Source organism: Salvelinus fontinalis, chromosome 22, assembly GCF_029448725.1.
Source record: "Salvelinus fontinalis isolate EN_2023a chromosome 22, ASM2944872v1, whole genome shotgun sequence".
Classification (NCBI taxonomy): domain Eukaryota; kingdom Metazoa; phylum Chordata; class Actinopteri; order Salmoniformes; family Salmonidae; genus Salvelinus; species Salvelinus fontinalis.
In genome coordinates this window covers 31,851,496-31,877,228 of record NC_074686.1, presented here as the reverse complement: position 1 = coordinate 31,877,228, position 25,733 = coordinate 31,851,496, and the positions used below count along the sequence as shown (strand labels likewise).

General features: G+C 40.5%; 2 protein-coding genes across 2 annotated transcripts in view; one reads left to right on the top strand and one right to left on the bottom strand.

Annotated features, from left to right (window-relative positions):
* LOC129820203 (elongator complex protein 2-like) overlaps positions 1-16,684 on the top strand; it is a 62,076-nt gene extending 45,392 nt beyond the window's left edge. Inside the window, exons 19-22 of the mRNA XM_055877204.1 lie at positions 12,534-12,655; positions 13,210-13,355; positions 14,104-14,217; positions 15,929-16,684. Of these exons, the coding sequence (XP_055733179.1) occupies positions 12,534-12,655; positions 13,210-13,355; positions 14,104-14,217; positions 15,929-16,118 (572 nt within the window). The 3' untranslated portion in view covers positions 16,119-16,684. The remainder of the gene's footprint in view (positions 1-12,533; positions 12,656-13,209; positions 13,356-14,103; positions 14,218-15,928) is intronic.
* Positions 16,685-19,279: 2,595 nt separating this feature from the next.
* The window catches only part of LOC129820202 (gamma-aminobutyric acid type B receptor subunit 2-like), a 437,561-nt gene continuing 431,107 nt past the window's right edge, over positions 19,280-25,733 (bottom strand). The window contains exon 19 of the mRNA XM_055877203.1: positions 19,280-24,743. Within this exon, the coding sequence (XP_055733178.1) occupies positions 24,578-24,743 (166 nt within the window). The 3' untranslated portion in view covers positions 19,280-24,577. The remainder of the gene's footprint in view (positions 24,744-25,733) is intronic.

Sequence of the window (25,733 nt, the reverse complement as noted above, 5' to 3'; positions counted from 1 at the left end):
CAAACTGAGAGACTAGAAACATGCTTATACAAACTGAGACTAGAAACATGCCTATACAAACTGAGAGACTAGAAACATGCCTATACAAACTGAGACTAGAAACATGCCTATACAAACTGAGAGACTAGAAACATGCCTATACAAACGGAGAGACTAGAAACATGCCTATACAAACTGAGACTAGAAACATGCCTATACAAACGGAGAGACTAGAAACATGCCTATACAAACTGTGGGACTAGAAACATGCCTATACAAACTGAGAGACTAGAAACATGCCTATACAAACTGTGGGACTAGAAACATGCCTATACAAACTGAGAGACTAGAAACATGCCTATACAAACTGAGACTAGAAACATGCCTATACAAACTGTGAGACTAGAAACATGCCTATACAAACTGTGAGACTAGAAACATGCCTATACAAACTGTGGTACTAGAAACATGCCTATACAAACTGTGGTACTAGAAACATGCCTATACAAACTGAGACTAGAAACATGCCTATACAAACTGAGACTAGAAACATGCCTATACAAACTGAGAGACTAGAAACATGCCTATACAAACTGTGAGACTAGAAACATGCCTATACAAACTGTGGTACTAGAAACATGCCTATACAAACTGTGGTACTAGAAACATGCCTATACAAACTGAGACTAGAAACATGCCTATACAAACTGTGAGACTAGAAACATGCCTATACAAACTGTGGTACTAGAAACATGCCTATACAAACTGTGAGACTAGAAACATGCCTATACAAACTGTGGTACTAGAAACATGCCTATACAAACTGTGGTACTAGAAACATGCCTATACAAACTGAGACTAGAAACATGCCTATACAAACTGTGAGACTAGAAACATGCCTATACAAACTGAGAGACTAGAAACATGCCTATACAAACTGTGAGACTAGAAACATGCCTATACAAACTGAGAGACTAGAAACATGCTTATACAAACTGAGACTAGAAACATGCCTATACAAACTGAGAGACTAGAAACATGCCTATACAAACTGTGAGACTAGAAACATGCCTATACAAACTGTGAGACTAGAAACATGCCTATACAAACTGTGAGACTAGAAACATGCCTATACAAACTGAGACTAGAAACATGCCTATACAAACTGAGACTAGAAACATGCCTATACAAACGGAGAGACTAGAAACATGCCTATACAAACTGAGACTAGAAACATGCCTATACAAACTGTGAGACTAGAAACATGCCTATACAAACTGAGAGACTAGAAACATGCCTATACAAACTGAGACTAGAAACATGCCTATACAAACTGAGACTAGAAACATGCCTATACAAACTGAGACTAGAAACATGCCTATACAAACTGAGACTAGAAACATGCCTATACAAACTGAGAGACTAGAAACATGCCTATACAAACTGTGAGACTAGAAACATGCCTATACAAACTGAGACTAGAAACATGCCTATACAAACTGTGAGACTAGAAACATGTCTATACAAACGGAGAGACTAGAAACATGCCTATACAAACTGAGAGACTAGAAACATGCCTATACAAACTGAGAGACTAGAAACATGCCTATACAAACTGAGACTAGAAACATGCCTATACAAACTGTGAGACTAGAAACATGCCTATACAAACTGTGAGACTAGAAACATGCCTATACAAACTGTGAGACTAGAAACATGCCTATACAAACTGAGAGACTAGAAACATGCCTATACAAACTGAGAGACTAGAAACATGCCTATACAAACTGAGAGACTAGAAACATGCCTATACAAACTGTGAGACTAGAAACATGCCTATACAAACTGAGAGACTAGAAACATGCCTATACAAACTGTGAGACTAGAAACATGCCTATACAAACTGAGAGACTAGAAACATGCCTATACAAACTGAGACTAGAAACATGCCTATACAAACTGTGAGACTAGAAACATGCCTATACAAACTGTGAGACTAGAAACATGCCTATACAAACTGAGAGACTAGAAACATGCCTATACAAACTGAGAGACTAGAAACATGCCTATACAAACTGGGACTAGAAACATGCCTATACAAACTGAGAGACTAGAAACATGCCTATACAAACTGAGAGACTAGAAACATGCCTATACAAACTGAGAGACTAGAAACATGCCTATACAAACTGAGACTTGAAACATGCCTATACAAACTGAGACTAGAAACATGCCTATACAAACTGAGAGACTAGAAACATGCCTATACAAACTGAGACTAGAAACATGCCTATACAAACTGAGACTAGAAACATGCCTATACAAACTGAGACTAGAAACATGCCTATACAAACTGTGGTACTAGAAACATGCCTATACAAACTGAGACTAGAAACATGCCTATACAAACTGTGGGACTAGAAACATGCCTATACAAACTGTGAGACTAGAAACATGCCTATACAAACTGTGGGACTAGAAACATGCCTATACAAACTGTGAGACTAGAAACATGCCTATACAAACTGAGACTAGAAACATGCCTATACAAACTGAGAGACTAGAAACATGCCTATACAAACTGTGAGACTAGAAACATGCCTATACAAACTGAGACTAGAAACATGCCTATACAAACTGTGGGACTAGAAACATGCCTATACAAACTGAGACTAGAAACATGCCTATACAAACTGAGACTAGAAACATGCCTATACAAACTGAGACTAGAAACATGCCTATACAAACTGAGAGACTAGAAACATGCCTATACAAACTGAGACTAGAAACATGCCTATACAAACTGAGACTAGAAACATGCCTATACAAACTGTGAGACTAGAAACATGCCTATGCAAACTGAGACTAGAAACATGCCTTTACAAACTGTGAGACTAGAATCATGCCTATACAAACTGTGAGACTAGAAACATGCCTATACAAACTGTGAGACTAGAAACATGCCTATACAAACTGAGACTAGAAACATGCCTATACAAACTGAGAGACTAGAAACATGCCTATACAAACTGAGACTAGAAACATGCCTATACAAACTGAGAGACTAGAAACATGCTTATACAAACTGAGAGACTAGAAACATGCCTATACAAACTGAGACTAGAAACATGCCTATACAAACTGAGACTAGAAACATGCCTATACAAACTGAGACTAGAAACATGCCTATACAAACTGAGAGACTAGAAACATGCCTATACAAACTGGGACTAGAAACATGCCTATACAAACTGAGAGACTAGAAACATGCCTATACAAACTGAGAGACTAGAAACATGTCTATACAAACTGAGACTAGAAACATGTCTATACAAACTGAGACTAGAAACATGCCTATACAAACGGAGAGACTAGAAACATGCCTATACAAACTGTTAGACTAGAAACATGCCTATACAAACTGTTAGACTAGAAACATGCCTATACAAACTGTGAGACTAGAAACATGCCAATACAAACTGTGAGACTAGAAACATGCCTATACAAACTGAGACTAGAAACATGCCTATACAAACTGAGAGACTAGAAACATGCTTATACAAACTGAGAGACTAGAAACATGCCTATACAAACTGAGACTAGAAACATGCCTATACAAACTGAGACTAGAAACATGCCTATACAAACTGAGACTAGAAACATGCCTATACAAACTGAGAGACTAGAAACATGCCTATACAAACTGGGACTAGAAACATGCCTATACAAACTGAGACTAGAAACATGCCTATACAAACTGAGAGACTAGAAACATGTCTATACAAACTGAGACTAGAAACATGTCTATACAAACTGAGACTAGAAACATGCCTATACAAACGGAGAGACTAGAAACATGCCTATACAAACTGTTAGACTAGAAACATGCCTATACAAACTGTTAGACTAGAAACATGCCTATACAAACTGTGAGACTAGAAACATGCCAATACAAACTGTGAGACTAGAAACATGCCTATACAAACTGTGAGACTAGAAACATGCCTATACAAACTGAGACTAGAAACATGCCTATACAAACTGAGACTTGAAACATGCCTATACAAACTGTGAGACTAGAAACATGCTTATACAAACTGTGAGACTAGAAACATGCCTATACAAACTGTGAGACTAGAAACATGTCTATACAAACTGTGAGACTAGAAACATGCCTATACAAACTGAGAGACTAGAAACATGCCTATACAAACTGAGAGACTAGAAACATGCCTATACAAACTGAGAGACTAGAAACATGCCTATACAAACTGTGAGACTAGAAACATGCTTATACAAACTGAGAGACTAGAAACATGCCTATACAAACTGTGAGACTAGAAACATGCCTATACAAACTGAGACTTGAAAAATGCCTATACAAACTGTGAGACTAGAAACATGCTTATACAAACTGTGAGACTAGAAACATGCCTATACAAACTGTGAGACTAGAAACATGCCTATACAAACTGTGAGACTAGAAACATGCCTATACAAACTGAGACTAGAAACATGCCTATACAAACTGAGACTAGAAACATGCCTATACAAACTGTGAGACTAGAAACATGCCTATACAAACTGTGAGACTAGAAACATGCCTATACAAACTGAGACTAGAAACATGCCTATACAAACTGTGAGACTAGAAACATGCCTATACAAACTGTGAGACTAGAAACATGCTTATACAAACTGAGAGACTAGAAACATGCCTATACAAACTGAGAGACTAGAAACATGCCTATACAAACTGTGAGACTAGAAACATGCCTATACAAACTGAGAGACTAGAAACATGCCTATACAAACTGAGACTAGAAACATGCCTATACAAACTGAGAGACTAGAAACATGCCTATACAAACTGAGAGACTAGAAACATGCCTATACAAACTGTGGGACTAGAAACATGCCTATACAAACTGAGACTAGAAACATGCCTATACAAACTGAGACTAGAAACATGCCTATACAAACTGAGAGACTAGAAACATGCCTATACAAACTGTGAGACTAGAAACATGCCTATACAAACTGAGAGACTAGAAACATGCCTATACAAACTGTGAGACTAGAAACATGCCTATACAAACTGAGACTTGAAACATGCCTATACAAACTGAGACTAGAAACATGCCTATACAAACTGAGAGACTAGAAACATGCCTATACAAACTGAGAGACTAGAAACATGCCTATACAAACTGTGAGACTAGAAACATGCCTATACAAACTGAGACTAGAAACATGCCTATACAAACTGTGGTACTAGAAACATGCCTATACAAACTGAGAGACTAGAAACATGCCTATACAAACTGAGACTAGAAACATGCCTATACAAACTGTGAGACTAGAAACATGCCTATACAAACTGTGAGACTAGAAACATGCCTATACAAACTGAGAGACTAGAAACATGCCTATACAAACTGTGAGACTAGAAACATGCCTATACAAACTGAGACTAGAAACATGCCTATACAAACTGTGAGACTAGAAACATGCCTATACAAACTGAGACTAGAAACATGCCTATACAAACTGTGAGACTAGGAACATGCCTATACAAACTGTGAGACTAGAAACATGCCTATACAAACTGTGAGACTAGAAACATGTCTATACAAACTGTGGGACTAGAAACATGCCTATACAAACTGAGAGACTAGAAACATGCCTATACAAACTGTGAGACTAGAAACATGCCTATACAAACTGTGGGACTAGATACATGCCTATACAAACTGAGAGACTAGAAACATGCCTATACAAACTGTGAGACTAGAAACATGCCTATACAAACTGTGAGACTAGAAACATGCTTATACAAACTGAGAGACTAGAAACATGCCTATACAAACTGTGAGACTAGAAACATGCCTATACAAACTGAGACTAGAAACATGCCTATACAAACTGTGAGACTAGAAACATGCCTATACAAACTGAGACTAGAAACATGCCTATACAAACTGTGAGACTAGGAACATGCCTATACAAACTGTGAGACTAGAAACATGCCTATACAAACTGTGAGACTAGAAACATGTCTATACAAACTGTGGGACTAGAAACATGCCTATACAAACGGAGAGACTAGAAACATGCCTATACAAACTGAGACTAGAAACATGCCTATACAAACTGAGACTAGAAACATGCCTATACAAACTGTGGTACTAGAAACATGCCTATACAAACTGAGAGACTAGAAACATGCCTATACAAACTGTGAGACTAGAAACATGCCTATACAAACTGAGACTAGAAACATGCCTATACAAACTGTGGTACTAGAAACATGCCTATACAAACTGAGAGACTAGAAACATGCCTATACAAACTGAGACTAGAAACATGCCTATACAAACTGTGAGACTAGAAACATGCCTATACAAACTGAGAGACTAGAAACATGCCTATACAAACTGTGAGACTAGAAACATGCCTATACAAACTGTGAGACTAGAAACATGCCTATACAAACTGTGAGACTAGAAACATGCCTATACAAACTGTGAGGCTAGAAATATGCCTATACAAACTGTGAGACTAGAAACATGCCTATACAAACTGTGAGACTAGAAACATGCCTATACAAACTGAGAGACTAGAAACATGCCTATACAAACTGTGAGACTAGAAACATGCCTATACAAACTGTGAGACTAGAAACATGCCTATACAAACTGTGAGACTAGAAACATGCCTATACAAACTGTGAGGCTAGAAATATGCCTATACAAACTGTGAGACTAGAAACATGCCTATACAAACTGTGAGACTAGAAACATGCCTATACAAACTGAGAGACTAGAAACATGCCTATACAAACTGAGACTAGAAACATGCCTATACAAACTGTGAGACTAGAAACATGCCTATACAAACTGAGACTAGAAACATGCCTATACAAACTGTGAGACTAGAAACATGCCTATACAAACTGTGAGACTAGAAACATGCCTATACAAACTGAGAGACTAGAAACATGCCTTTACAAACTGAGAGACTAGAAACATGCCTATACAAACTGAGAGACTAGAAACATGCCTATACAAACTGAGACTAGAAACATGCCTATACAAACTGTGAGACTAGAAACATGCCTATACAAACTGAGACTAGAAACATGCCTATACAAACTGAGACTAGAAACATGCCTATGCAAACTGTGGTACTAGAAACATGCCTATACAAACTGAGACTAGAAACATGCCTATACAAACTGAGAGACTAGAAACATGCCTATACAAACTGAGACTAGAAACATGCCTATACAAACTGAGACTAGAAACATGCCTATACAAACTGAGAGACTAGAAACATGCCTATACAAACTGAGAGACTAGAAACATGCCTATACAAACTGAGAGACTAGAAACATGCCTATACAAACTGAGAGACTAGAAACATGCCTATACAAACTGTGAGACTAGAAACATGCCTATACAAACTGAGAGACTAGAAACATGCCTATACAAACTGAGACTTGAAACATGCCTATACAAACTGAGACTAGAAACATGCCTATACAAACTGAGACTTGAAACATGCCTATACAAACTGTGAGACTAGAAACATGCTTATACAAACTGTGAGACTAGAAACATGCCTATACAAACTGGGACTAGAAACATGCCTATACAAACTGTGAGACTAGAAACATATTAATACTAACTGAGACTAGAAACATGCCTATACAAACTGTGAGACTAGAAACATGCCTATACAAACTGTGAGACTAGAAACATGCCTATGCAAACTGTGGTACTAGAAACATGCCTATACAAACTGAGACTAGAAACATGCCTATACAAACTGAGACTAGAAACATGCCTATACAAACTGAGACTAGAAACATGCCTATGCAAACTGTGAGACTAGAAACATGCCTATACAAACTGAGAGACTAGAAACATGCCTATACAAACTGAGAGACTAGAAACATGCCTATACAAACTGTGAGACTAGAAACATGCCTATACAAACTGTGAGACTAGAAACATGCCTATACAAACTGAGAGACTAGAAACATGCCTATACAAACTGAGAGACTAGAAACATGCCTATGCAAACTGAGAGACTAGAAACATGCCTATACAAACTGAGAGACTAGAAACATGCCTATGCAAACTGAGAGACTAGAAACATGCCTATACAAACTGAGAGACTAGAAACATGCCTATGCAAACTGAGAGACTAGAAACATGCCTATACAAACTGAGACTAGAAACATGCCTATACAAACTGAGAGACTAGAAACATGCCTATACAAACTGAGACTAGAAACATGCCTATACAAACTGAGACTAGAAACATGCCTATGCAAACTGTGGTACTAGAAACATGCCTATACAAACTGAGACTAGAAACATGCCTATACAAACTGAGAGACTAGAAACATGCCTATGCAAACTGAGAGACTAGAAACATGCCTATACAAACTGTGGTACTAGAAACATGCCTATACAAACTGTGGTACTAGAAACATGCCTATACAAACTGTGAGACTAGAAACATGCCTATACAAACTGAGAGACTAGAAACATGCCTATGCAAACTGAGACTAGAAACATGCCTATACAAACTGAGAGACTAGAAACATGCCTATACAAACTGAGACTAGAAACATGCCTATACAAACTGAGAGACTAGAAACATGCCTATACAAACTGTGGGACTAGAAACATGCCTATACAAACTGAGAGACTAGAAACATGCCTATACAAACTGAGACTAGAAACATGCCTATACAAACTGTGGGACTAGAATCATGCCTATACAAACTGAGAGACTAGAAACATGCCTATACAAACTGAGAGACTAGAAACATGCCTATGCAAACTGAGACTAGAAACATGCCTATACAAACTGAGACTAGAAACATGCCTATACAAACTGAGACTAGAAACATGCCTATACAAACTGAGACTAGAATCATGCCTATACAAACTGTGAGACTAGAAACATGCCTATACAAACTGAGACTAGAAACATGCCTATACAAACTGTGAGACTAGAAACATGCCTATACAAACTGAGAGACTAGAAACATGCCTATACAAACTGAGAGACTAGAAACATGCCTATACAAACTGAGAGACTAGAAACATGCCTATACAAACTGAGAGACTAGAAACATGCCTATACAAACTGTGAGACTAGAAACATGCCTATACAAACTGTGGTACTAGAAACATGCCTATACAAACTGAGACTAGAAACATGCCTATGCAAACTGAGAGACTAGAAACATGCCTATACAAACTGAGAGACTAGAAACATGCCTATACAAACTGAGAGACTAGAAACATGCCTATACAAACTGAGAGACTAGAAACATGCCTATGCAAACTGTGAGACTAGAAACATGCCTATACAAACTGAGAGACTAGAAACATGCCTATGCAAACTGAGAGACTAGAAACATGCCTATACAAACTGAGAGACTAGAAACATGCCTATACAAACTGAGAGACTAGAAACATGCCTATACAAACTGAGAGACTAGAAACATGCCTATACAAACTGAGAGACTAGAAACATGCCTATACAAACTGAGAGACTAGAAACATGCCTATGCAAACTGAGAGACTAGAAACATGCCTATGCAAACTGAGAGACTAGAAACATGCCTATACAAACTGTGAGACTAGAAACATGCCTATACAAACTGAGAGACTAGAAACATGCCTATACAAACTGTGGTACTAGAAACATGCCTATGCAAACTGAGAGACTAGAAACATGCCTATGCAAACTGAGACTAGAAACATGCCTATACAAACTGAGACTAGAAACATGCCTATACAAACTGTGAGACTAGAAACATGCCTATACAAACTGAGAGACTAGAAACATGCCTATACAAACTGTGAGACTAGAATCATGCCTATACAAACTGTGAGACTAGAATCATGCTTATACAAACTGGGACTAGAAACATGCCTATACAAACTGTGGGACTAGAAACATGCCTATACAAACTGAGACTAGAAACATGCCTATACAAACTGTGAGACTAGAAACATGTCTATACAAACTGAGACTAGAAACATGCCTATACAAACTGTGAGACTAGAAACATGTCTATACAAACTGAGAGACTAGAAACATGCCTATACAAACTGTGAGACTAGAAACATGCCTATACAAACTGTGGGACTAGAAACATGCCTATACAAACTGAGACTAGAAACATGCCTATACAAACTGTGAGACTAGAAACATGTCTATACAAACTGAGAGACTAGAAACATGCCTATACAAACTGTGAGACTAGAAACATGCCTATACAAACTGTGAGACTAGAATCATGCTTATACAAACTGTGAGACTAGAAACATGCCTATACAAACTGTGGGACTAGAAACATGCCTATACAAACTGTGAGACTAGAAACATATTAATACTAACTGAGACTAGAAACATGCCTATACAAACTGTGAGACTAGAAACATGCCTATACAAACTGTGAGACTAGAAACATGCCTATACAAACTGAGACTAGAAACATGCCTATACAAACTGAGACTAGAAACATGCCTATACAAACTGAGACTAGAAACATGCCTATACAAACTGAGAGACTAGAAACATGCCTATACAAACTGTGAGACTAGAAACATGCCTATACAAACTGTGAGACTAGAAACATGCCTATACAAACTGAGACTAGAAACATGCCTATACAAACTGAGACTAGAAACATGCCTATACAAACTGAGAGACTAGAAACATGTCTATACAAACTGAGACTAGAAACATGTCTATACAAACTGAGAGACTAGAAACATGCCTATACAAACTGAGAGACTAGAAACATGCCTATACAAACTGAGACTAGAAACATGCCTATACAAACTGAGAGACTAGAAACATGTCTATACAAACTGAGACTAGAAACATGCCTATACAAACTGTGAGACTAGAAACATGCCTATACAAACTGTGAGACTAGAAACATGCCTATACAAACTGAGAGACTAGAAACATGCCTATACAAACTGTGAGACTAGAAACATGCCTATACAAACTGTGAGACTAGAAACATGCCTATACAAACTGTGAGACTAGAAACATGCCTATACAAACTGTGAGACTAGAAACATGCCTATACAAACTGAGACTAGAAACATGCCTATACAAACTGTGAGACTAGAAACATGCCTATACAAACTGTGAGACTAGAAACATGCCTATACAAACTGTGAGACTAGAAACATGCCTATACAAACTGAGACTAGAAACATGCTTATACAAACTGAGAGACTAGAAACATGCCTATACAAACTGAGACTAGAAACATGCCTATACAAACTGAGACTAGAAACATGCCTATACAAACTGTGAGACTAGAAACATGCCTATACAAACTGAGAGACTAGAAACATGCCTATACAAACTGAGACTAGAAACATGCCTATACAAACTGAGACTAGAAACATGCCTATACAAACTGAGACTAGAAACATGCTTATACAAACTGTGAGACTAGAAACATGCCTATACAAACTGTGAGACTAGAAACATGCTTATACAAACTGAGACTAGAAACATGCCTATACAAACTGAGAGACTAGAAACATGCCTATACAAACTGAGACTAGAAACATGCTTATACAAACTGAGACTAGAAACATGCCTATACAAACTGTTGGACAATGGGCATAATAATAAACATGTGAGTACTCTAACAGTAAAAAATTGTCAAATGCGCATCCCTAAGACTTACAACCAGATGAATCATGTGGGTCTGTGTTTTGTGTGTCTAGCTCTGTGTTTTGTAAGTCTGGGTCTGTGTTGTGTGTTATTGTCTGGAGGTGGGCTGATAGAGACAGACAGCCAGAACACGAACAACCTTTCTAGAGGGGGAAAACAATGCTGTGGCTGGCTGCTGGAACTACACATACAACAGTGTCTCTCTCGAAGGCTGGCTGCTGGAACTACACAGACAGCAGTGTCTCTGTAGATGGCTGGCTGCTGGAACTACACAGACAGCATTTTCTCTCTAGAAGGCTGGCTGCTGGAACTACACAGACAACAGTGTCTCTCTAGAAGGCTGGCTGCTGGAACTACACAGACAGCAGTGTCTCTGTAGATGGTTGGCTGCTGGAACTACACAGACAGCAGTGTCTCTCTAGAAGGCTGGCTGCTGGAACTACACAGACAACAGTGTCTCTCTAGAAGGCTGGCTGCTGGAACTACACAGACAACAGTGTCTTTCTAGAAGGCTGGCTGCTGGAACTACACAGACAACAGTGTCTCTAGAGGGCTGGCTGCTGGAACTACACAGACAGCAGTGTCTCTCTAGATGGTTGGCTGCTGGAACAACACAGAACAGTGTGTCACAACCAACATTAATGACAGACATCATGGAGAGGAGGAACTGAGGCTTTGGGTTTAGTTGTGTGTCAGTGGAGAGATTCATTGTTACCACTGAGCAGTTATGTACTGTTTTAGAACGTTTTGTGGTTCAATACTAATGCAAAGTGCAAGGTAGATGGGTATTTATTGTGCCTGTGTGTGTCTCCCCTGTCCAGAACCCCATTTCTCCCTGTACACATCTACCAGGAAGGACACGGCCGTACACACGCGCATCATATGGTCATGTGACTGGAGCGCCGACAACAAGTACTTTGTGACGTCGAGTCGAGACAAGAAGGTAATTATTCTACAACAGCAAGACCGTAGTGTTAGTAGAGGTAGCTTGTATTCTCCGGACTTCAACGTCTATTCACTTAGGTCTGAGCGTGTGTTCACAAAGTTTCTCAGAGAAGGAGTACTGATCAAGGATCAGTTTTGTCATTTAAATCATGATGAATAAGAGGGTGGGTGGGTCCAATCCTAGAGCAGAACTTCTACTCTGAGAACCTTTTTGAAACAGGCCCTGATCCCCAGCTTCAGAGTCCTTTGACGTCAATGCAAGACTGGCATGAAACATAATGATGTGCTGATCTCAAACCATCATCAGCCTTCAAAGGTTGTTCCTTACAAATGAGCTCCTCAGTAAGTAAAGGTCACAATGGTAAGGAAGAGGCAGTAAAATACTGTTCATCATAGGTTACATCCCGAATGGCAAACTTTTCCCTTTACAGTGCACTACTTTTGACCAGGGCCCATAGAACTACATAGGCTATAGGATACCACCTGGGACCTACACACAGTCTTTGTTAGTGTGACGTTCCAGTATAACTTAATTCAAGTTTCTCTCTACAGGTGATAGTGTGGGGGGACTGCAGTAGTTCTGAGGCCAGTGTGACCCCTGATGAACCCCCAGTCATCCGGCCCTGTTCCTCCATATTAGACGTAGGAGACTCGGCCACTGCTGTCTCCTTCTGCCCCATCCTGTGCCCCGGCAACAGGTACAATACTGAGGCAGCGCTTATTTTCTGAATTCCAATTGAACCACTAGCCCCCTTCACCCTAGACGCTACTGTAGGCCTGCAATTGGATAGGTATTAGCAATATGGTTGAAATGTATACACAGCCTATCAGAAGGCATAGGGAAGCTTTAGCTGTTGACCTATCCAATCGTTTCAGATCAACAAGAGTTCCTAGGGGTTTCATATCTTGATGGTAGTGTGTATAGATGGAGTGTGTATGCTTCCCTTGTGTGCCACCTGTGTGTGCTGTCTGTCTATGGCCTAGTAACCCATCTTTGAGTCGCACATGCACTTTATTTCCACATGCACTTTATTTCCACATGCACTTTATTTCCACATGCACTTTATTTCCACATGCACTTTATTTCCACATGCACTTTATTTCCATGTGCACTTTATTTCCACATGCACTTTTCTTTTCTCCCCCACATGCACTTTATTTCCACATGCACTTTGTTTCCACATGCGCTTTATTTCCACATGCACTTTGTTTTCACATGCACTTTGTTTTCACATGCACTTTGTTTCCACATGGACTTTTTTACCAGCTGGCTTCTAAAGTTGATGACGTTTCTGTGTTATTTAGCCTTTTGTGTGATGTGTTGAACTAATATACATGTCTAGCTGTAAGCCTGCCTGTTAACCACATATCCATCTGGGACAATCAGCCTGCCTGTTAACCATGTCCATCTGGGACAATAAGTTTGATTCATGTATGTTCCTCCAGCTATCTGCTGGCGGTGGGGCTGGAGAGTGGTCAGGTCCTGCTATATAAGTGGGAACCCAGTGAGGAGCCTGCTGGAGCATCAGACTGGACCAGATATGGAGAAACAGACTCCTCGTATCCTTTAGACACACACACCGGTATGCATGCATAAACACACAATCCCAAGTATTCATCACACATTTCAGTTTCTAAAATACCCCCCCGCACATACACCTTTTGGCACTGACTAACTACAGGCCTTTAGTCCAGCTGTCCTATAAGCACTGGTTCCATTATTCTACGCGGAAGCCTCAAGACAACTTATCTAATAGAAAAATACCCCAAAAGGTAATCTGACTCTTCAGGCAGGAGTTTTTATGACTCTGCTGAGAGTATGTCCAAAGTGGACCCTATTCCTTACCCTAAGGGTCCTGGTCAAAAGTAGTGCACTATATAGGGAATATGGTGGCATCTGGAAGGTATCCAGTGAAAGAACAGCCTCAAGTGGGTTTGAATAGCTGTGTATTGAATGGAGGGTTATTGAAGAGGGAATTGCAATCAACAGGCTCTTTTTGTGAAGGCCCCACCGGCTGCCGTTTCCACTGAGTCATGAAGAGAAGGAAGGGAAATCTGTGGACTGAAGGCCAACGCCTGTGGAATGTTCTAACAATGTTGTAATGTTACCTGATCTGTGAACGTTTATTCCTCTGCTACTGTATAAAACAACATTTAGCAGATTCAGCACATTTGGAAATTTCATATGAGAACGTCTATGCTTCAACAGGTTTTATTTTTGTGCATTATGTCTATGTGACACACTCAGGGAGCTAACACAAGTCTTTAGGTCTCAGGCATATTACACTACTCATCATGCAACCATGGTTGACCTCTAACCCTAGAAATATAATTCATTCTTATATATTACCATGTGCCTAACAACCTCATTTACATACAGTCTGCTTGAGGTAGACAGAACACAATGATACACTGACTAGTACAGTATGGAGACAACACAATGATACACTATGACTAGTACAGTATGGAGACACAACACAATGATACACTATGACTAGTACAGTATGGAGACACAACACAATGATACACTATGACTAGTACAGTATGGAGACATAACACAATGATACACTATGACTAGTACAGTATGGAGACACAACACAATGATACACTATGACTAGTACAGTATGGAGACATAACACAATGATACACTATGACTAGTACAGTATGGAGACACAACACAATGATACACTATGACTAGTACAGTATGGAGACACAACACAATGATACACTATGACTAGTACAGTATGGAGACATAACACAATGATACACTATGACTAGTACAGTATGGAGACACAACACAATGATACACTATGACTAGTACAGTATGGAGACATAACACAATGATACACTATGACTAGTACAGTATGGAGACACAACACAATGATACACTATGACTAGTACAGTATGGAGACACAACAATGATACACTATGACTAGTACTGTATGGAGACACAACACAATGATACACTATGACTAGTACAGTATGGAGACACAACACAATGATACACTATGACTAGTACAGTATGGAGACACAACACAATGATACACTATGACTAGTACAGTATGGAGACATAACACAATGATACACTATGACTAGTACAGTATGGAGACACAACACAATGATACACTATGACTAGTACAGTATGGAGACACAACACAATGATACACTATGACTAGTACAGTATGGAGACACAACACAATGATACACTATGACTGTCGTACAGTATGTCACCACTCTGTGTTGTTTCCTTGACAACGCTTCCCCCCTCCAGTCAGAGTCACTCGCTGACGGTGAAGAGGCTGCGCTGGAGGCCGAGGGCGGGCCGAGCCGGCCAGGGGGGTGAGGAGGAAGGCAGGGGCGAGGGCAACGTCACAGCAGCAGGCAGCTCTTGGGTACAGCTAGCCAGTGCAGGGGCAGACCACTCTGTCAAAATCTTCAACATCAACAGACTGGCTGTGTAGCTAGCGTTGGACCGGAGACACTGACACCATTAGATCGTGGTATCCTGACACTGCTGACTGAGACTGCAGGGCTGTCTGGAGCGGAGACGAGTGGAACAGACCTGGGGCTGGCTGTTCACTGGGTCATTCCATTCACCCTGTGTGACAACCAGCCAGCTAGCTCAGACAAGATAGTCTCACGGCCAGGTCTGGTTGTCTGGTGATCTGGGCTACAGGCTGCTTCCAGGATGCCCCTAGCCCATGACTTCTCTCTCTCTCTGCAGCCCTGCAGCCCTTTATCTTCTGTATTTATGCTCTTATTAATGTCTAAGACGAGGGATATTAGGCTCACCGTTTCAACATACTTTTATGTTAATGTATTCATTTGTTAGGGTTCAGTAACTGAAATCAAGTTATGTTTGAAAGTCCCCTGGTTTCTTGATTACCATATCTTCTTTCTTTGTGGTGTATTGCGGTCTCTTCATGTTCTGATGGATTGAAATGTCCTTAGAAAAAAATGACACAGTACTGATACTTTTAATGTAAAATAAGTTACATATCTGAATAAAGCTCTTTTTGTACACATAGATTGATTCCTGTGAGTTAGTACCGGAACCAGTTGACCCCAATGACAATGATGACTGCATGACTTGGGCATTTTCCATACCACTGTAGTAAAATGTAATAGCATACATCCAGCCTTGATTGGGAGTCCCATAGGGCAGCGCACAATTGGCCCAGCGTCGTCTGGGTTTGGCCAGGGTAGGTCGTCATTGTAAATAAGAATTTGTTCTTAACTGACTTGCCTAGCTAAATAAAGGTAAACAATTTTAAAACATTTATAAAATATGTTGATATGCCACACAATTAACTTAATATAGTGGTAGTAACACTACACATTTTTTTACTATAATTTCACAACACTCTACCTCCTATTGTAGGTAGTACCTTGACTAGCACACAGCAGCATATTGGATAACCACAATTGTTTTCCAGATTGGGACAACCACACCTGAAAAACCATGTGAAGGCCTATCACGTATACATGCCTGCTATCATTGTATTCTCACTCAGGTCAACTTAATTAGCCCTCAATCTTCCCTTTATACAGCGTGACCTTTACAGAGGCTGTTCAGGTTAAACACATCTCTCCAGAGCACAGTAGCACCCCCCTTCCCCTCTACACCAGTCATATACAGTAACCTAAATGGTGTATCTTCCACAATACCAGTAGTGGTAGAACTGGGCAATGCCAGCTGGGCTCAGAATCCCACAGTCGATTTGCATTATGAATACAGTATCCTTTGAATCAGTGGATCACTTTGGCTGTGTTTACACAGGCAGCCCAATTCAGATTTTTTTTTTCTCACTGATTGGTCTTTTGACCAATCACATCAGATATTTTTCAAAGCTGATCTGATTGGTCAAAAAAACAATTAGTGAAAACAAGATCAGAACTGGGCTGGCTGTGTAAAAGCAGCCTCTGAACAGAAAACGGAGTATTACATAATACCATATTGACTTGAAGTGTACAGAGGTCCATAGCTGTACAGTACAGTAGGCCCTGAGGTTGTCTTACTGTAGCCTCAGTCCTACCTCCCATAGAGGACTGTTCTGGGCCTCTGAGCCCTCTGTCTAGCACTTACATGGTCAATATTTGACAGCACGATGGAAAGGCCTCTCTCTCTCTCTCGCTCGCTCTCTTTCGCTCTCTCTCTCGCTCTCTTTCGCTCTCTCTCTCGCTCGCTCTCTTTCGCTCTCTTTCGCTCTCTCGCTCTTTCGCTCACTCACTCACTCACTCACTCACTCACTCACTCACTCACAGGACTCCACACACATTCCACATCCTGTTTGCCATTGTGCCTTGACAGTTGTATTATTTATCAACCTCTGCACATGGATCTTTTCATTACTAATGTATTGGCCTTCCTGGCTCTCTCTCTGTGTAATGTGTATGGATTGTAGACAGCTGAGCTCATGTGCTGCGACCCGGTCTGTTTATGCCTGATTCCATTTTACCCCGTGCATCATAGTTGGCTATAGTTTAGTAGGCTTTAGGCCTTGTAATTTTTTTTTTTTCTTTTTCTTTTTTTTTTCTTCTTTATGATGATCAGTGATGGAAATAAAAATGTAATCACTGTAGCAATTTATTAATCAACAGATTTTTTGCAATTGTTTTATTGAAAAATCTGATAATCCCATGCATCTGAAAAACAATTACTGCAAGAAAAGGAAACAAACATTTTTTTCTGTGATTTTCTGTATGTAAGAGAAACATAAAAATGTAAAATAGCCTGTTTGCGCAAGTAAAAATACATCAAAGGTCCAGACTACTGTAGAATCATGACTGCCATTTCCCCACAATGCTTTTCGACAGCAAATAATTGCACTCCATTCTTAGTGGTAATGCATTCATTTGTACTCCTTCTAGAAGGGTTCTGAGGTGATAAAGCAAAGTAGCTCATGAATGATCAGGGCTAGATTATATCAGATCTGCGCTAGCTGACATCCCTATAGCGGTTGTTTTGGAGGTGGAACTGTGTTGGAGCTGTCAAATCCACAAGCGGCTGCTTGCATCACCTCATCGCGGACACTGCCATTGGACGCAACGAAACCACACCCGACATTCAGACAAAGCCCGCGCAGCTGTGTTAGAAGTTCAAAAACTCAAATCCGTTATCTACACCTCAATTAGGCTATACATTCCCCCGCTCCAAATGAACATGAAAACATGTCATTATTTCTATCATCAATATAGTTTACACTTTCTATCGGCGTTATGAACTTCTAACATGGTAGGGATAGTAAGGGCGTGATTTGTGACACGGAAGAGCAGCTGCTAACCGATTTTAAAGCTACAGTTACACCTGTAAAGCATCTGCTATGCGGATGTTGCCCAACACAGTTTAACATTGAATCGAGGCCTTCGACAACCTTGCCTTGTGGATAAAACAGTTGTTTTAATTGCCGTTATAATGAACATAACTGAGATCACAATAACAAAAACATTAAATGTGCTTTACTTGACTTCCTATTTTTTTTAAAGCTATATGTAAAGAGCACTAGCCTAAGGGTAGACAACAGTACATAAATAGGCCTCTGAATACAGGCAGACTGAAACAATCTGGAGTTCTTTAAACTATTAGGCTTTTTGAATTGATCAAAACAAAACTTTTATAAAGTTATTTTCAGTCTCACTTTATTTGACGTTGATGTGAAAAGTAAAGGCTGTCCCATAACATTCAGACATTTTAAAGCAGAATTCTGTTCAAAATGCCCCATAACAACCGATGGTTCCAAAATGTTATTGTATTCCAGTGTGATACTTATTTTATACATGTTTTCATATCTATCTCAACTTTTCATACCATAGTTACAGATACTGTAAATAAAAAAAAACGTTTCCAATATGTTCCAAGTATCATCGTGGCCATTGTGAACGTCAAGGTTTCTTATGAAAAATCTATGTTTAGAACATAAAGATTGGTATATATATTTCTCTATATTTCTGGAATAATAAAACAAGTTATTGCCCTTCTCATACATGTTATATTTTGCATTTAACATAAGGTTATTACATTTAACTTAAATTCTACAATGTGTGTTTGGAATACCACATATTAAATTGACAAAAACTGGAATAGAATGAAATTTATTTTTATATACAGTACCAGTCAAAAGTTTGGACACACCCACTCATTCAAGGGTTTTGTTTTTACTATTTTCTACATTGTAGAATAATAGTAAAGACGTCAAAACTATGAAATAACACATGGAATCATGTAGTAACCAAAAAAGTGTTTGTTAAATCAAAATATATTTTAGATTCTTCAAAGTAGACACCCTTTGCCTTGATGACAGCTTTGCACACTTTTGGCATTCTCTCCAACAGTCTTGAAGGAGTTCCCACATATGCTGAGCACTTGTTGGCTGCTTTTAATTCACTCTGCGTTCCGACTCATCCCAAACCATCTCAATTGGGTTGAGGTTGAAAATTGTGGCGGCCAGGTCATCTGATGCAGCACTCCATCACTCTCCTTCTTGGTAAAATAGCCCTTACACAGCCTGGAGGTGTGTTGGGTCATTGTCTTGTTGAAAAACAAATGATAATCCCACTAAGCGCAAACCAGATGGGATGGCGTATCGCGCAGAATGCTGTGGTAGTTATGCTGGTTAAGTGTGCCTTGAATTCTAAATATCACAGACAGTGTCACAAGCAAAGCACCATCACAACTCCCCCTCCATGCTTCACGGTGGGAACCACACATGTGGAGATCATCCATTCACCTACTCTGCGTCTCACAAAGACATGGCGGTTGGAACCAAAAATCACAAATTTGGACTCATCAGACCAAAGGAAAGATTTCCATCAGTCCAATGTCCATTGCTCGTGTTTCTTGGCCCAAGCAAGTCTCTTATTATTATTGGTGTCCTTTAGTAATGGTTTCTTTGCAGCAATTCGGACATGAAAGCCTGATTCACGCAGTCACCTCTGAACAGTTGATGTTGAGATGTGTCTGTTACTTGAACTCTGTGAAGCATTTATTTGGGCTGCAATTTCTGAGGCTGATAACTAATGAACTTATCCTCTACAGCAGAGGTAACTCTGGGTCTTCCTTTCCTGTGGCGGTACTCATGAGAGCCAGTTTCATCATAGTGCTTGATGGTTTTTACGACAGCCCATGAAGAAACGTTCAAAGTTCTTGAAATTTTCAGGATTGACTGACCTTCATGTCTTAAAGTAATGATAGACTGTCGTTTCTCTTTGCTTATTTGAGCTGTTCTTGCCATAATATGGACTTGGTCTTTTACCAAGTAGGACTATCTTCTGTATTCCACCACTACCTTTTTACAACACAACTGATTGGCTTAAACTCAATAAGAATGAAAGAAATTCCACAAATTAACTTTTATCAAGGCACACCTGTTAATTTAAATGCATTCCAGATGACTACCTCATGAAGCTGGTTGAGAAAATTCCAAGAGTGTGCAAAGCTGTCATTAAGGCAAAGGGTGACTACTTTGAAGAATCTCAAATATAAAATATATTTGATTTGTTTAACACTTTTTTGCTTACTACATGATTCCATATGTGTTATTTCATAGTTTTGATGTCTTCACTATTATTCTACAATGTAGAAAATAATAAAAATCAAATACACCCTTAAATGAGTAGGTGTGTCCAAACTTTTGACTGGTACTGTATATTTCTCATAGATTTTGTAATAGATTTTCCAGAAACCCTGATGACGATATATACAAATATATGAATATATATATATATATATATATATTTATATACACACATGTGTTTTTGACCTTTAAACTGAAAGAAACCGAAGAACAGAGTAGCCCTGGCTAATACAGAACGTTAGCATGAAAAAGCAGTTTATTACCAGTTATTATGAGCCCTTTAACTACTAACATTGCATTTGATGAACTATTGTTGCAGACGTTGAGAACAATTTTTAATTAATAATAGAAAATTAGGGCACATTGCAAATAATAGTAACAGTACCTGATAAACAGCATTTGGCATTTTGTAAGAACAATAAATAGTGACTGTCAGGTTCCATGAATGCTGAGAAAAGAACATTTTTGATGTGTTATTGACTGTTCTATAGGTTCATTCTGATACAGCTAGCCAAAGCTATTACGTGTTGTACACTTATTGCCCTCAGCATCTTGCAGCATGTGTAATGCTGCATGTAGTTTACATTATATTGTGTGTGGGGGGATTTCTCACTGAGAATCTTGGCTTTGACATTGACTGCTTGGTGATGTCCTCTTAAAGAATGTGACAGGACTGCTGAACAAGAGGTTGGCAGAAATTAAAGCAACATTTTGACGGGATATAAAAATGAAACTGGCTTGACTGAGAAGAAACCAAGTGGATTTGTCACGACAGTCGTAAAAACAGGTAACTCCTATGTGAATTATACATTTTATTTCATGCCATCTTGAGAAAGCCAAATACCAAATATTTCATACATACATCAACACCATCAGGGTATCAGCAAATTTTACACAATCACATATAATGTAATATATAAAATGTGTCGTTTTTTTTCTGAAGGAACAACCAACCCCAGTGTCTCACTCACTCAGAAACGACTGTGTGTTTCTCTGGTGGGCAAAGATGGATGAGAAAGAAGCCTTTTCACTTCATGGAGGTCTGTGCTGCTGTGCTGCTGCTCTGGACAGCCCCATTGACTCCAGGCTAGGGGGAGGAGCTCAGACAGGAATTCACACCTGGATGTGTCCAATAGCAGTACTGTCTCCAACCTGCTCCTTCCCAACCATTCCTTGTCCTCCAATAGGCTTCCTCCTTGGCTGACAGACATCATCAGCGTTCAGACGCCAGGCCCAGCTCACAGAGCAGCCCACTCTCTGTAATGAGTTGTCCCCAAGTGATCTATCTCACCCTGTATATTCCAGGTGTTGGAGCATTGAATGGTTAAGAAGTCATGACAGGTTATACAATTTACAGATGCGTTACAGATTCTTGTTGAGTTAATTTAGCCTGGCCCACACCACCACCACCACTACCTACTGGGCCTGGTGTATACTGTGGCTCCTGCAGGGTACAGGATACGACTACAAGCACAGAGCTCAACAAACGCCTTTATAAAACTAAAACTGGAACCAAGACACCAACGGTGAAATATATGCTGAAACAAATCTAGACTTCTGATGATGATACGTAACTTTTCGGTGGATTTCGTCCACTTTGCCTTTTTCTTGTTCTTGTGACAACAGTTGTACAAAAAAAATTACGATAGCTAGCTATGTCTACGGCCCTATTTTAGTCCAAGAAATTACCTTTGGGCCAACTGCACAGAAATACATTTCTATAGCAACTCTGATGTATGTTCCACTGTTGCTAAGTGCCAGGTGATTTAGAGGTGCTTCTCTCCCAGTCTGTGGTTCCATTGTTGTGGGCAGTTCTGTGGTCTCCATCGGCGCCATTTCTGCTTAAGCCACATCTGGATAGGGTTCACATACGGCTCACGTATCTTCCACTTACCATTTTGGTCATTGAAATTTAGATTAACTAATTGAAACAGCTTAAAGGGACTTAGTTTCACGGTTTCAAAACTACTGATGAAACCGAAATGGCAAACCCACATCCTCATCACGATCTGAATGTATGTCTTGTCAACAGAACCTCTGTCCAAGTCTTTGATCTCAGTTTCTCACCACTTTTGATGCTGTCTGACCATGCACCTATTTCATTGATCTTATGAAACATATAGTCATTAGAACGATACTTGTTTATCCTCACTACAGCCAGATAATGGAGTGACATCACAGTTTCTGGACCATTTACAGTGGTAATGGGAGCCTGTTTGGCGAGGCCTCGTCTGGACACGTAACATCACTAGGATACGGTGTGCACTCCTGTTTCACTATAGGTGTGTATCTTTATGTGTTTGTGTGTGTGTGTGTGTGTGTGTCAACACATAGTGAACATGGAGAGTCATTACTATTGTCATTGTTTCCTGGAAATCTGTCCTGTTTGGTTCTGTTGCCTTCTAAAGGCATTCTACTGTACTGTAGTATTTCATTCTTGTTTGGAGGTAAATGAAACTAGGGAAGTTGAAACACATTAAAGGCCTGTGAAAAGAGATAGCATAATCTTGAAGAAAAATGAATGGTGCAAATGTAACAAAGCTGTGTGCATATTACTCCAAGTCAAAAGAATTGGCCCCTGGTGTCTTTCGACATTTTGCTAGTCACAGAAATGAGAGTAATCTTACTTCTTGCCATGAGCCAATCCATTTAACACAATTAACGCACTACAATGATGCAGTAATATTACACAAACCAATTTGTCTTACATTTTGCTTTGTAGTAGGCCAGTTTTTACGGTTTCATTAGTTTTTCAGGACCTCCTACCCCTATACAGACCCCTCCCCCCATTCCCCCATATGTTCATTCACAGCATACTCAAAGCTAACGGAACGTCAAAGTCAGAAAGTATGCTATTTACATGCTTGTTCACAATGGTGAATTTTGATGAATCCTACGTCAGTCCCGTCTGGAACTCCTTTGTTCCTATAGTAACGCCTCCCAGGCATTGACGTAGCTGAAATGCTCACGTTTTGACAGGCTCACACATAGTCCAGTGTATGACAAAATAAAAACAACAACAGAAAAACCCTCCGAAGCAGATCCACCCCATGTCTGGTCTGGTCCTCTGCTGTTGGGGGGGGGGGGGGGGGGTGAGACCAAAGGAGGTTGTTGCTCTGGATCGTGGGTCATTTGTAAGGTCCTCCTGTGCCCTCCCCCCTTCCCTTCCCGACCCATGGTTCTAGTGAGGGGTTCTAGAGACCGAGGCATGACGAGTGGAACCAAATTCCCCCTCCCTGGTCCAACACACATATTATTCCACTGTTGCTGACGGCCTAAGCTAGGCTCTGCTTGTTGTTTTTAAAACACGGAGGTCCTTTCTTGGAAGCGCCAGGGGAGACTGATGCTCACAGGCCTGAGACCATGACCCGATAGGACGGGGGCATGTGTCTGTGCCGCGGGCTGGAGCCGGGACTGGCGTTGGGGCTGGTACAGCTGGCGTCCACCCCCCCTATGGAGGGTAGGTAGGCATGGTGCAGGATGGGTAGCTGCAACGACAGCCTGCGCTGTATGCTGTGGACGGAAAGGTATAGCATGTTAAGTATCATTGAAGATCATTATATTCACCTGACTAATTACAAGTTTAAATTGAAGGAGTTAATGTCCCATGTGTGCTGTCAAAGTGTTAAACCCTCTACAATCTTTCTAAATTGATGTGGTGCTACATTGCGAACACACTGTTCATACAGGACTATTTACATCCAGCCAGCTTCTGTATGTGCTGTTTCCCTCTCAATAATTCAAATGGGCTTTTTGTACACCAGCACTTGTGATTACTGATGCAAAGAGGGCTGAATGACTGTACACTGTAGTTACAATACTCTAACAGGGTCACAGCACAGTCAGTGACATCTCACTTCTCACTGGCATTACCGCACACAGTCAGTCAGAAAGCTTCCCTGGTCCCCTCACCCCCTCCTCCTCCACCCCCCACAGTAACACACCAGAGCTTCCCTGGTCCCCTCACCCCCTCCTCCTCCACCCCACACAGTAACACACCAGAGCTTCCCTGGTCCCCTCACCCCCTCCTCCTCCACCCCACACAGTAACACACCAGAGCTTCCCTGGTCCCCTCACCCCCTCCTCCTCCACCCCCCACAGTAACACACCAGAGCTTCCCTGGTCCCCTCACCCCCTCCTCCTCCACCCCACACAGTAACACACCAGAGCTTCCCTGGTCCCCTCACCCCCTCCTCCTCCACCCCACACAGTAACACACCAGAGCTTCCCTGGTCCCCTCACCCCCTCCTCCTCCACCCCCCACAGTAACACACCAGAGCTTCCCTGGTCCCCTCACCCCCTCCTCCTCCACCCCACACAGTAACACACCAGAGCTTCCCTGGTCCCCTCACCCCCTCCTCCTCCACCCCCCACAGTAACACACCAGAGCTTCCCTGTTCCCCTCACCCCCTCCTCCTCCTCCACCCCTCACAGTAACACACCAGAGCTTCCCTGGTCCCCTCACCCCCTCCTCCTCCACCCCACACAGTAACACACCAGAGC